A 14,223-nucleotide genomic window follows, 5' to 3' on the forward strand; every position below is an offset into this window, starting at 1 on the left:
CCACAATTAGCTGTACCTCTTTTACGCATATGACCACTCTGAATGATTTTCTAACTACTGTATATTCGAATGAGTGGAAAAACGTAGCGTTCTTTTGTTAAGTAATTGTCTATTTGATACACCAAAAAGGTAGAAACAATTTCATATTTAAAAAAAAAAGTCCCGAATTTAATAAGGAAAACTTTCATATTATTACACTGTGTGGCCAAAAGTTTAGTGATGGAGAATCCTGAGGTATATCTTCATATGCTGTTACTTATATCACTTATATCAATTTTTTGTATCAATGATTACTTGAAGGCTTTTGAAAAGACTTGTCTGCCAGTTTGTGTAATATATGACTTGGAAGTTTTTTTTTTTTTTTTGAACTTTGAAAATTTTTTAAAATTTTGAAGTATAAATATTTCGTGTTTTTTTTCAGTACGTGTACGTTAATTTAATTAGTTCAGTATAGTTTTTTTTTATTTCATATGAAATAGGAAAAGGACAAAACTGGTATTACAAAAAAGAAACATGAATAGCAATGGAACATACACAGCAAGACAAAGTCCATATCTCATCAGCTGGTGCCTCAAACTCGAGTATCTTTTCACTTCAGTATTTCCGCGCAGAGCCGAGCATCCTACTAAATGTTTCTTCTCCACGACTTCGTCTTGCTCTCTCAGTGGGCAGTTTGGACTCACTAAAATACCAATTTGTGCATGGCAAAAGCATTACATCTTTCATCCGTCAAAGACGTTACGTTACCAGTGCGCACTACGAGGAGGTCGATCTTACATCATCCCTAGTTCAGAGTATACGAGGTAGGATTCAAAAGTAATGAACCCCATGTTATACTGGCACGTAAGCACCCTGCAGAGTGCTCTGCTTGACAGTGACGACGGTGGAGGGGGGGGGAGGGTTGGCTTTACAGCACAACGCAGGTCAGTTGCTTCCCAGCTTTCGGAGCGGTATATGTCTTGCGTGTCACGACGATATGGAAAGGTTCGTTAGAGCAGCGCAAAGCGATCAAATTTTGCTTCCGGTCTCCTTCCGAAACGTTCGCAATGCTTCAACAGGCGTTTGGGACTGAGTGTCTGTCCTAGTCGCAAGTCAAAAAGTGGCACATGGCCTTTCGTTAGGGCCAGGAAGAGGCGACTGACGAACCCCAGTCTAGACGTTTGTCGTCGGCCCGTATTGACATGATTGTGCAACGAATGCATGAATTTTTGAGCACGGATCGACGTTTGAGTCTCTACCAAGTAGCAGAAGCACTGGACTTATCGGAGACAACAGTGCAACGCATTGTTACCGAGGAGTTGCACATGCGGAAAGTCTGAGCGAAACTTGTTCCGAGAGTTCTGAATGAAGAAGGTCCGAGTCTATGTTTCTGTAGTTCCCAAGAAATCCTACAGTCCGAACTTGTTGCCTGCTGACTTCTCCTTGTTTCCACGATTAAAATCAGTGCTGCAAAGATAACGTTTCGACTCCATCGAGGACAATCAAGCACATGTCAAGGCAGTCCTTGCAGAAATTCCGGAACAGGACTTTAGGGATGCCTTTGAGTCTTGGAAATGTCTCCTACGGAAGTGCATTGATGCAGGGGGTGCCTATTTTGAAAACTATTAGTCTGTTATCCCGATCAGCTCAATAAATTTGTCTTTTTAAACAAAGGTTCATTACTTTTGAATCCTACCCTGTGATTCAATTGTTTAAGAAATTAGATATGGTTCTCTTTTTGTGATATTTTTTTACGAAAATGCTCTTTCAAACACTTACGTTTCTAATATGAATCAATTTTCAGCATTGTGGTTTACGAAGGAGGAGCTGTACTTAATCAAGCAAGATCTCTGTGGAGGTTGGAGTTGATAAGAACTAAGTATGTATCTTAATGAGACACTTTCATTTCGTAACCAATATTCATTTGTAGTCATAATTATATTTAGTCATAATATTTGTAGTTATAATTAGATTATATATTTAACATCTTTACCTTCATTACAGATGGGCTGGAGGATTTGTAAACTGGGGTTATCCGCTGCGAGTTCGTCACATTACTACTGGAAGATATTTAGCTTATAATGAAAACCGTGAAGTTTGTCTGGTTAATAAAGATGAAGCATCAGTAGCGGCATCTGCTTTTGGCTTGCGACAAAACAAAGTAAGATAAAGATGAAACAACAACTTTAAGCGTATTAAAGCGCACCATATCTTTTGTTTAGTTTCTCATGAAATGATATTTGGACTTTCGCAGAACTTTCCTCTTCCACATACACACAGAATTAATTTAATCATTAATTTTGGGATTGTTATAAGATATGTAAATCCTTCTCATTAAGTCATGATGATACATATTACCTGGTACACTACACACTTATAAAAGGAAATTCCATTCATTTTATGAAAGTATTATTTACACTGAATGTTATATATACACTATAAGTAATATATACACTAAATGTATAGTTAGTTGTATACATAAATACACTATACTTTTTTTGATCAGTCTCCAACAATCTACTTTCTGCCAGCACTCTAGGGTACAAAACAAGTATTTAAAACTAGTACTGGTACAATAAAATGAACCACTTTGACTTTCTTAAAAGTCGAGTTTCAATGAAAATCCCATACATTTGTTCTGGGGTTGCAAGGAGCCCACCTGTTCTTCAGCTCAAGAAACAGAGCTACGCGAGAAAAATTTTTGGCTGCTTTTCCCTAATGGTTCCATTAACTTTCTACTGAATGAATAGTTTCTTTTAACTTACTACTGTGCCCCGCACTATTAAGTATTTTTTTAGCTGACAAGTATTGGGAGGCCAGGGAGCTATTGAGGATTGCAGAGAATCAGACTTATTGATGTAGTTCCCGTTTACAGTTGACTTTTTATCTCCTCCAGAGTTGTTAAATGTCACTCTTTGTTTTCTTTATTGTTCTGTTTATAGTTCAGTTATTTTAGTGGCATATAATAGTGTAAAGATTTATATTAAGCGCTATTGTACTGCACAAAGAAAATATTTTTTAAGTGTGAAATAAGTGAAATAAGTGTTAGCAAGTTTCATTGCTGATTAGCGTTAAGCGTCACTCAATTTTTTGTCAGAATCATCGCGCAAAGGCAATCGCATAAATTCACATGTAGTACGATGCTTCTGCAAGTTGCAATAGGTTTTGATCTTTTCTATTAATATGTCATGAGAACCAAATATTCAGTGTATTTCATAATTCCAAGTATGAGTTTTATTGCTAAAAGACTTTGAAACTATTTTCAGGACGACAAAAAAATTGTACTCGATGAAAAAGAAGAAGAAGTTCTTGGATCGCCACTTGTTAAATATGGTGACACCACCGTCTTTTTACAACATCAAGAAACAGGCTTGTGGCTTTCATATAGAGTAAGCAGACATTATGCATTTTGAAGTACGTTTTGAAATCTGATATCGAATAATAGGTAGTTACTTAAACATTAATGTATCTGTTTTTCCAGACATACGAAACGAAGAAAAGAGGTGTTGGAAAAGTTGAAGAGAAACAGGTAAGCAACTTGAATTTTGTATAAAATTCAGAAGTACAGCATACTACTGTGCTATGTATATACAGAGTATCCTACTGTCTGACTGAATGAAATAAGAGTAATATAATAAAGTGAATGAAAAAATGATAATTTTTTTTTCAATTTTACCAATAAATGAATGATTGTTACATTTACAAAATTATCATCAAAAAATTTGTTCGGACCCGTTAGTAAAGGTAATTTTTTTGAGATTTTTATTGTTAACTGAAACTTTTTGGTTTCTACTATGTTTTGTTTTTTGCACGTTCTGCGCTTGAAAATTCTGTTATTTCACAAATAAGTATGCATCTGAGATAAAAGATTTAACTTAAAATTCATACTCATCTCTTATATAAAGATATTTCTGGGTTACTTTGAACACTAAGTCTGAAGTAAACGTATGGACTGATTTATTTATCTAAATCATAGTATCCATATGAAACAATGATCTGAGAGATAATTTATTTATTCATGGAATCAATATGATCATTGAATTCAGAATTGATCTATTGCAGGCTTAGAGTTTCATAAAAAGTAAAATAATATAACATAAAATGCACAACAAATAAATAAATGAATAAAAATGATAATTGAACTTTTGTGGAGAACTATTCCTTACCTATTTAAGTCAATTTAGGTCCACTCTTCTGAAAGATTTGTTTTCGAAGATGGCAGTGAACGGGATTGACTAATGTTCGACTTGAATCATATTCACGACTAAATAAATTAGCCTCCTAAAGAACTGACGTTACATGTATGATGATTCCACTGCTCGGCCATTTGTAGTATATTCTAAATGCTTTTTCTTGTTTATGCTTACAATGGATTAAATTATAAGATATCAAGGCCTTCAATAAAAGAAGTTTTCGGTCAACTTGTCACTCAAATGACTTTTTGCTTTTACTACTTGTGAGGGTTATCACATTAGTAAGACAGGAACACGCGTTTTCAAGTCTAGTACTTTTAGCGGTTATTTGGTTTAAACTTAAATTACTATAACCAAACTTTGGCTGTTTTCTGACAATTATTTTGGTGCCTTTTAAAGCCACAATCTTTTGGAAATTGCGAAAGGTATTTAGGGTAATGGCGCGACCGTAGCCACTTCAATTAGTTCAATGACTTAATCCGTACTTAATTTTCAAGTAAAAGTGGTGTGAATGATTATTCGAGCGAAGGTTTAAAAACTGATTTTTCGTGTTACACATTTGCAACGCAAAGCAAAATGGGAAAAAATGAGTGAACTAAAATTGTTCCCAGAATTTTTTTTTTACTACCGCAGCTTATTATATTTGAGTTAAACGTTGAATTATACAACGCTGGAACTGACGAGAAATTTTTTAAACGCCCGGACAAACACAGCATTTTTAAAACGCTCGAAACGACGAAACACAGTATTTTTAAAACTCTAGAACCGGCACGGCATTTTTAAAATACTCAAACAGACACAGCATTCTTAAGGTATATCAATCTTAAACACACGTTAACTTGAAGAATATCCCTAGTTATTTTATCCTTTATTTTTACGCTTCTTAAATTTTTTTAGGCCATTATGTCCGAAGAAGGTAAGATGGATGACGGTTTGGAATTCAGTCGATCTCAGGAAGAGGAATCTCGGACGGCAAGAGTCATTAGAAAATGCAGTTTCCTGTTCAACAGATTCATAACGTAAGCAATATTAAAGTTGAGGAAACTAAAATTGCACGCATTTATCATACAAATATATGCATGAAAAATACATGGCAAAAAAAGGTTTTTCGGTGTTTAAAGGGTGTTGACTCATTTTGTTAAATAAAATTATTACTTTACATCAGATGGGTTGGGGGGGGGGGGCATTTATTCAAGTGACTTTATTTTTCTCAAACGACAGCTTTTCTATTGTTAAATTATTTTTCATACGTAGGACGGGGGAGAGGAATTTCACTTAACATCAACATCTAGATGTACTCTGTTTTTTAATTACGTTGTTTTTCTGTTGGGGGAGGGAAGAGAGCGGGATTTTAGTTTAAGCATATTTTATTAAAGATCGGATCTCTAATCGGTTGGGTTACGTTAACATGGTCACTTGGCGAGTTAGGTGATAAACAATTGAGTAGGTGGGTTATTTTACGTTTTAAAGCAATTGCTAAGGAAATTTAATGTTTTGGCGATTTTTTGAACTTTTATAGGACTAAAAGTTATGTATGCATTTTAGATAAAAAAAAATGAAATTTCAGAGAGGGAGGGGAGGTGATTTTTATTTATTCTTGGGACTTCCTTTGAATTCTTAGCTCGGTCATCGCAATGTAGGTATAGCTAGTATGTAAATAAAGATAGGAAGCCGAAGGACTTAAAAAAATAACAATAAAACATTTATCTGTTAATTATTATTAAATCATTTATTTCTTAGAAATGAAATTGCAATATTTTTTTACCCTTCTGTTTATTTATTTCAATTATCATTCATTTTAACTTTAAATAAGTTTTTTATTCCATTCTAATGGTATGTTACACATAATTATGGATCCTTTTAAGGGATGAAAAATGCATTTGAGCTTTGACGTTGTTTAATGATTATGTTTTAAATGATATTTGAATTGATTGCCTCTCTAATGACGGCTAGCCTTCGCTGCTCTACCTTGTGGGTGGTAGTCGACATGTAAAAACAACTGTATCATTTCGACAAATGAGAAATAAAATAATTAGCTACGCCGGAATCAGCCACATAATGAATTCATTTCTGTTGGTAATTAGAGAGTTGTGTTTCTATGACGACTGCTGTACACAGGCTATTAATTTGCTAAGTAATTCATGTAGAAGTTAAAAAAGTTGTAACTAAAATAATAAACTTAATATCAGCTACAAGATACGGAAACGAAACAATTAAAATAATTATTTGCTCCTTAGTGGCTTAGATTCTCTTCAAAAAGAGCAAAGTGAAGCAGTTCGATTCACTTCAGCAGACTTGGAAGAAATCATATTTTGCTTAGAGGATCTTATTGCGTACTTTGCTCAACCTGAAGAGGACATTGAGCATGAAGAAAAGCAAAACAAATTGAAGGCTCTGCGAAACCGTCAAGATTTATTTCAAGAGGAGGTAAATTGATATGATTTAAAAACATTTCTTATGTTTTCAGAAAAGTATGGGAACAATTTTAATTTCCGTAATTTTTTTCAGGGAATCTTGAATTTAATTTTGGAAACCATAGATAAAATAAACATGATATCTAGTGCTGGATATTTAGCAGCTTTTACTGGAGAGGAAGCTGCAGGATTATGGGATGCTATTTCAGGGTATTTGTACCAATTATTAGGTGAGTTATCATTTATATTAAAAAATAATAAAAGTAAGAAGCAATTGAGATCTGAAGTGTATGGATTTCCTAAGTGAAATATGTCTTCGCCGATGCATAAGCTTTAAAGCATTTTCCTTTACAATACATGATATCGATATCAGTTAGCTATACAGGGGTTGTTGACAAACTTAACATGCTGGTGTGTCACATCATTTTGAACAAGATTTACATAGGATCATGTGTTCGCAAACGCAATGCGGGCGCGCTACAAGCACACAAAGACAGACACTGACGGATGCACAACGTGTCACATATTTATTACACGAAGTCGGTTTTACACGACATTTTAGCTTTTAAGGAAAGCTAAAGCTATTGCTAAAACTTGGGTTCCGCCAGCTTTCATAATCGCGTCGTAACGACAACGTAGCGATCGGTGAAACTTTGTCAGAATGGACCGATTGTAGTAATAGACGAACGGTACATTATCGTTGCGACGCGTGTATGACAGCTGAAGGCAGCAAATTTCAACAACGGCAATAAGTCTTCCTTGAAAACTAAAGTGTTGTGTAAAATCGACTTTGTGCAATAAATGTGCGACATGTTGTGCATCCGTCAGTGTCTGGCTTAGTCTGCATGTCGCGCCAGAATTGCGAACAATAGTTGCAATGTAAATCTTGTTCATCATGATATGACACACCAGCATGTTAAGTTTCCCAACAACCTTCTAAGACACCCTGTATATAAAAAAAAAATCTGTTTCCAAATGGAACGATTCGTACAGCAATCCAATAAGTGGAGGAAACAAACACATACATAACTGAATGTATTTTAGCTGCAAAAGCTATGATAGAGCTGCGTATTTTAAACACATCTTTAGTATAATTTTTATTCGCTTAAAACTAGAAAATATTATGTATGAGAGATATTAACTTGGAAATTTTTACAGATTTCTGTATATTTTTGCTCCACGATTTAGAAGCCAAGAATGACTGTGATTGAGTAGTATTGATAAGCCGAACAAAATGAAAATTGATACGTATCTCCAAAAATAGCTTTATGAGTAACCAGTATTATAATGAATAAGTTGTAATTTAAGTGTTAAATATACACTGTAAGAAATGAGGTAGAAAGAAGCAGCTAGTGCGTATAATTTCTTGCAGAAACATACCTGGCAAAAAAAAAAAAGATTCCCCCACGAAAAGTCAGTAGCCTTCCTAAAATTAGCCTGCAATCCTTCCGAAGAATGCAGAAATCTTGCCAACAAAAGCCAGTAAGATTTTTGGAGTGAATCAACTTCTGAGAAACATTTAAATATGTTTATGTATTAACAGCTTAGCATCTTTCTAACTTTTCAGGAAGTATCTTAAATCAAATAATACTAAGACAGAATTGCAAGCAAATACCGAACAGCTTATTTACCTGCAATTCTTGCCAAGTTCCAATGTCTAGGGATTACATTTAACTCTCGTTTGGTTTCGCGGTCTATCTAGAAGGGCCTTAAATGAGTTGAAAGCGAAACACACTAAATAAAGAAGCAGAATAAATCTTCACACTGGTAGCTAGAAATGTTTTTCACGATTGTGAGAGGCTTACGTTAAAGTAACGCTTTACTTTTCAGGAAACATGTTTCACAAAAATACTTGTTTTCCACAGGAAACTGATGGAAACCCGCGGCATCCTGGAAATAATTAGTAATGTTTCGGAATTTGCTTAGAGCGCATGATAATGCAATTAATGATATATAATATCCATAGATTTTATTTGATGCTTCAAATAACAAAACAAAAATGTAAATACATCATTAGGTAATAGAATAATTAAATCATAAGCAAAGAAATTCTTTACGCCATTGTGAATTCGGGTTAATGTTATACACTGCATTTTTGACAATACATATTAATTTTTTTACTCATTTTATAATAACACTATAACTTCTTCTTTGCAGCTGCTGTAATTAAAGGAAATCATACTAATTGCGCACAATTTGCTCAGTCGAACAGGCTGGATTGGCTTTTTAGTAGATTGGGTAGCCAACAAGCTGCAGAAGGAACTGGTAAGTTATATATTGCGTGTGTATGATGTGTGTTTGTGCGTGTGAGCGTCATTATTATTTTGTTGTGTAATGCATAAAATTTAACTGTGTACATTTAAGCATACAGATATTAATTTTAGATTATTCACAAAAATCTGATATTACAATAAATAAAAATAAGAAACAAAGGTTTTGGAGATCACATATGTGAGTTTTTGAGAACATGTGGTTTATTTCAAATATTTTGTTTATCAAGAATTAATGAAATCAAAATAACTGAATTGAAAAACCTTTCTAAAGCTCATTGCTTCTTTTAAAACTTTGCTTGTCATAAAGTGCTATTAACATTGGCCATCAGGTCAACCTTTGAACACACACACAAAAAAAGAAAAAAAGCATAATAAGAGTTTTGAAGAATCTGTCATATTTGACTCATACTTACAAATAACGATAATCGATAGACAAACAAACGATAATAGTCATGTTTAAAAGTATTAAAGTCAATTTTTTCATTGCAGGTATGTTAGATGTACTTCATTGTGTCTTGATTGACAGTCCTGAAGCTCTGAATATGATGAAAGAAGACCATATAAAAGTCATTATATCTTTGCTTGAGAAACATGGTCGAGACCCGAAAGTAAGTGCAAATTTTAGCTCAAATATTTATGTTCTGAAAGTGATACAATAGTTCAGACCGTGGCTACACATGTTCAATGAATGATTCATTCCGTTTAATGAAATTTGTTATAACTGTCGTCATTTTCAGTCTGCACGTGATAGAATATTTTAGCTCACCTCGTTTTATGCCCAGAGATATTCAAAGTCACACTATCACAGTTTGGGGAAGATCATTGTTTTTATTATAATTGGAAAATGATCGATTGCAAGAAGATGTTTATGGATTAAATTCAGCACAGATGCCAAGTCAGTGGTTAGTTTCAAGCTTTTTAAACCCCAAACTAATCCTGAAACTATAATTAAAAAAAAAAAAAAAAAAAAAAAAAAAACCTTTTCAATACAGCTGTCGGCATTCAAAATAGTTTACCGGAAGCAGCTGTTACTTGTAATACTATTAATACTTTTAAGAGGGGTTTCAATCTTCAATGGGATTGATAAATTGACAAGGACCAGCCTGTGTCGGCTCAGAGCTTGATGCTGGTCATTATTTTCGTAATTTGTATCTGTGTTGAAGTTGACTTCCATATTTATCGACAAGTTATCTAACTTTTTAGAGAAACATATGAGCTTTTAAATTGTTTGTGTATTAAATGTTAGGGAAACGTAACAAGTAAAACTGTTTTGAATTGATCTTTTCCTTTTCGTGAGTCCGCTTAGCTTGAGTTTCAGATCTTTAGGTTTTTGAATAAATCACGCAACACATGTATTTAATTTCTTTTAACAAAACATTAATTGGTTATTAAATGTGTCTCATTTTTTAGGTATTAGACGTCCTCTGTTCTCTCTGCGTAGGTAACGGAGTAGCTGTAAGAAGCAGTCAAAACAATATCTGTGATAATTTATTGCCTGGAAGAAGTTTACTTCTTCAAACTCGTCTTGTGGACCATGTTGCCAGGTGAGAGCAGGTTTTTATTTTTACTGTTAATGTTGTGCAAGATTGGATAACGTTTTTGCTTAACCCATGTTGTATTGTTTCTGGTTATCAAGTGGTGACTTGGCAAACTCAAATATGTACTTTTTTTGTAATTAAATATGTACATTAAAGGCTTCCTTTCCGCGTCTTATTAGCACAAAAAGATTACTTCATATTGTTATGTATAATGTACTAACTGATAACTCTGTGCCATTGGTATAGTTGTACATTTTTTTCATAATTTCCTATTTCTTGGCACGAATTGCCGTACTATCCCAGTGACCGGTTTGGTTAATTGCACTAGAAGTGCTATCTAATATCACAGTAATTAAAAAGTAAATGCTTATGTAAATGTTGCTTTGTGGTCTTAAGAATATCTCCGTCTCATAATGTTGGCAAATCGTCGCCATAAAGTCATCAACTGGTTGCAGTTACTTAAGAATGTCAGTTCTCGGTGGCTTTGCAGTGACGTCTTCATAATGTCAAAATGTGACTAGTCACAAATTAATTGATATAGCTCCGTTTCAGGGAAGTCACGGGAACATGTCACAAATACGTTACAGCCTGACTCATGTGAGACGCTGCAATTCTGCCACTTTGTGTTTTGTGAACATTGTGACTCACTGTGATGTCACTAACCTTTCCGTGACCTGTTACGCTATCAGGTGGCAACAATCCAGCAAAGAACACCGTAGCTATTTAAAATATCTCTCTACGAGTTATGAAGTCTTCTGAAACGTGTTGATCGGTTTTTGACTCCTTTATGATTGTACTAGTGGTTGATGCTAAAGATGTGATTGGTTTTCTTTCTTTCATTTCAGCATGCATCCTAACATTTTTGTTGGAAAAGTAGATGGTTCCGCCATGTTCCGAAGATGGTACTTTGAAGCTATGGTGGATCACTGCGAGACCGTTTCACATTTAGAGCCACATTTTCGAGTTGGTTGGGCAAATACGAAAGGCTACGTTCCGTACCCTGGAGGAGGTTTAAAATGGGGTGGAAATGGTGTCGGTGATGATATCTACTCCTATGGATTTGATGGTGCTTTTATGTGGGCAGGTAGTTAATTGATTTTTATTACAATTTTTGGAAAGCCTCCTGTAAGGATATTTTTTTCAAACTGATATCGTATTTTCCATGAAAATATTACATTTAAATCTTTTGCATTTCCTTTACTGAAATAACTTTCTGAATTCCATAAAAGACTTAATTCCGTAAAATAATATATCATACAGCTTAGTTACAATATTTCTCAATAAATGTTTAACGGAAAACTATAAGGTAAGTGCGCCAAATAAGGCCACCCTAAGGTTCGTAGGCTAAGATCTCGCTCATTTATGATTCAATTGACTCCGAAGTTTGCACATTTATCAATTGATTCATGAAAAATAAGAAAAACAATTTCATTAAAAATTTAAGTTTCAGTTAGGTTTTTTAGCTGTTTTAACACAGAAAGGTGATTTGGCCTTATTAGGAACATGGTGTCCTCAGTAAAGTCAACTAATGCACAGGATCATATTTTTGGCTTCAAGAAAAATGAACAGTAAACCATAAAGAAACAAAACTTACTGTAAAGTAAGTATCAGATAGCCTTGATGTGCTGTACATGTACTTTGGCACGTGAACTGTGGCCTGATAATACCAAAGTGCTTGTTGATGATGCTTTATCATCAGTTAGGTTTTCTTATAACTATAAAGTCTCGATCTAGTGAATTTTCGTGATACTACATCAAAATATGGGGAGATTAAAAATGAAGACATCAAAAAGGGGCCCTTATTGGTCTACATGGCCTTATTTGGCGCACTCGCCTTATTACTATATCAACGTACATATAATGCTACATATTAATTTGAAAATACAACTGACATGTCAAACCTAAAAAGCAACAAATAAATGTTATTAAAATTATTATTATTAATAATTTATTCTTATCATTATCACTATTTGCTTAGTAATAAGGGCAAAAAGAAATGGTATTGCCAATTATCTCTGCATAACCTTGGTTCTTCGAATGTGAAAATTCTTGTTACTTGATTACATGGTACCATGCAAATTAATATGTGCTAGTATAAGGGAAAACAGGACAGAATGGAACACTTAATATCCCATATGCCATAAAAAACTAATGCAAAACATAGTGTACTGAATATTAAGATACAAATGCAATGAAAGCTTTTTTTTTTATATAAGCAGTAATAATGTATGCGTGAAAAAATATAAAAAGACAAAAACATAAGAAAGTGAAAATGGTCCGTACGTGCATATTTCAAATTGTTTGAAAGTGAAAATTTATAAATTCTCTTTTTAATCATCTTATTTCTTGTTTTCGTTTTCCAATATAGGTGGACGATCAAACAAAGTTCGCCACGTTGAAACTCCTTTTATTCAAAAGGGTGATGTTATCGGCTGCGTTTTAGACCTCAATGTTCCTCTTATGTCTTTTACGGTTAATGGTATTAAAGTAAAAGGTTGTTTCAAAAATTTCAACACAGACGGCATGTTCTATCCAGTTATAAGTTTTTCAGCGAAGTTAAGGTAAGATATTTAATTTTATTGATTAAAAAAACTAATTGACTGTTGATTTTAAAAACTTACTTTTATTACTTTCATTCCCAGACAAATGAAATGTTAAATACAATTTCAATTTCATTGTTAAGGCAAAGGAAAAAAAATAATTTTCTATATTTAGCTGTCGATTTATAATGGGCGGTGATCAAGGAAGATTGCGCTACGGACCCCCAGATGGACACTCCCCTCTTGTAGAATCTTTGCAACCAAAACAAATCTTAACGGTGGATCCCTGTTTCCAGTTTGGAGAGCTCAGCAAAGGAGTTATTTTTGGCCCAATGCTCGAGTTAGATGATACAGCTTTTGTGCCAGCACCAGTTGATACCACAGGAGTAAGTCTTTAGTTTAGGCCTGTTTTATTTTAGAATTAATATTCCGGAAAGATTTTAATGAAGCATTACAGTAAAATGAATGCAGTGCGCTTTGCTCTTCCATTAAAAACAGCTATAAAACACCACAGAGGAAGTATTACTGGTAACTTGTATACTGAAAATATTTAGCTTTGTTATCTAACTGAAAATCTTGCCCATAGAGTATACATCACATTTTTATGAAAGAGTCGGCTTATTTTTAACAGTGCTTTACGTTCTTTTGAACTGCTGAGAGAGATGTTTTTCTTTTATGGGCTCTCTTGGCTGAAATTGAGACAATGCTTGCCTGTTAGTTTAATTTTCAAATCAACTAAAACTCTTTTTACATTAACTTGTAATAGGGAATTCTCTTTTATTTCGTCAGAACTAAAATTTTTTGCCTGAACAGTTACTAAACGCCTAAATATTGCTATTTTTCAAAATATCATGTTATTCTAAGAGTTTACTGTTCTTTAGTAATAACTGTCTGAAATGTTATAACTTATTATTTATCACATAATTGAAGCTAAATTTTAATATCTGGTTTTCAGAAATACGTTATCCGTTTCTAAAAAAAAATATCATAAGATGCTTAGTGTGTAGTCTAAAATATCATTCTGATTAAAAAAAAAAAACTTAAATGCTGCCTTTATTCATTCAGTATGCTTCATATGAATTAATAGTACGCAATAAATGCACAAATAATCTATGATCAAGAATTTTTTTAAAGTGTTAAAATATTTCTAATTTCATAATTTGAATATTTTTTAGGTTACCCTTCCAGGATATGTTGAAAATGTTCGAGATAAGCTAGCAGAGAATATTCATGAAGTATGGGCAATGAACAAAATTGGTGCTGGGTGGTTATATGGAGAAGTAAGG

At 33.6% G+C, this 14,223-nt stretch overlaps 1 protein-coding gene across 1 annotated transcript in view; it reads left to right on the forward strand.

Annotated features, from left to right (window-relative positions):
- Window positions 1–14,223, forward strand: part of LOC129219096 (ryanodine receptor-like) — a 295,024-nt gene that overhangs the window by 86,469 nt on the left and 194,332 nt on the right. Inside the window, 14 exon segments of the mRNA XM_054853416.1 lie at window positions 1,784–1,858; window positions 1,984–2,140; window positions 3,246–3,368; window positions 3,461–3,508; window positions 5,070–5,191; window positions 6,410–6,599; window positions 6,681–6,816; window positions 8,744–8,851; window positions 9,349–9,467; window positions 10,270–10,403; window positions 11,243–11,481; window positions 12,766–12,958; window positions 13,113–13,323; window positions 14,113–14,217. Coding sequence (XP_054709391.1) covers window positions 1,784–1,858; window positions 1,984–2,140; window positions 3,246–3,368; window positions 3,461–3,508; window positions 5,070–5,191; window positions 6,410–6,599; window positions 6,681–6,816; window positions 8,744–8,851; window positions 9,349–9,467; window positions 10,270–10,403; window positions 11,243–11,481; window positions 12,766–12,958; window positions 13,113–13,323; window positions 14,113–14,217 — 1,960 coding nt within the window.

The sequence above is a fragment of the Uloborus diversus genome, chromosome 3 (genome assembly GCF_026930045.1).
Source record: "Uloborus diversus isolate 005 chromosome 3, Udiv.v.3.1, whole genome shotgun sequence".
NCBI lineage: Eukaryota > Metazoa > Arthropoda > Arachnida > Araneae > Uloboridae > Uloborus > Uloborus diversus.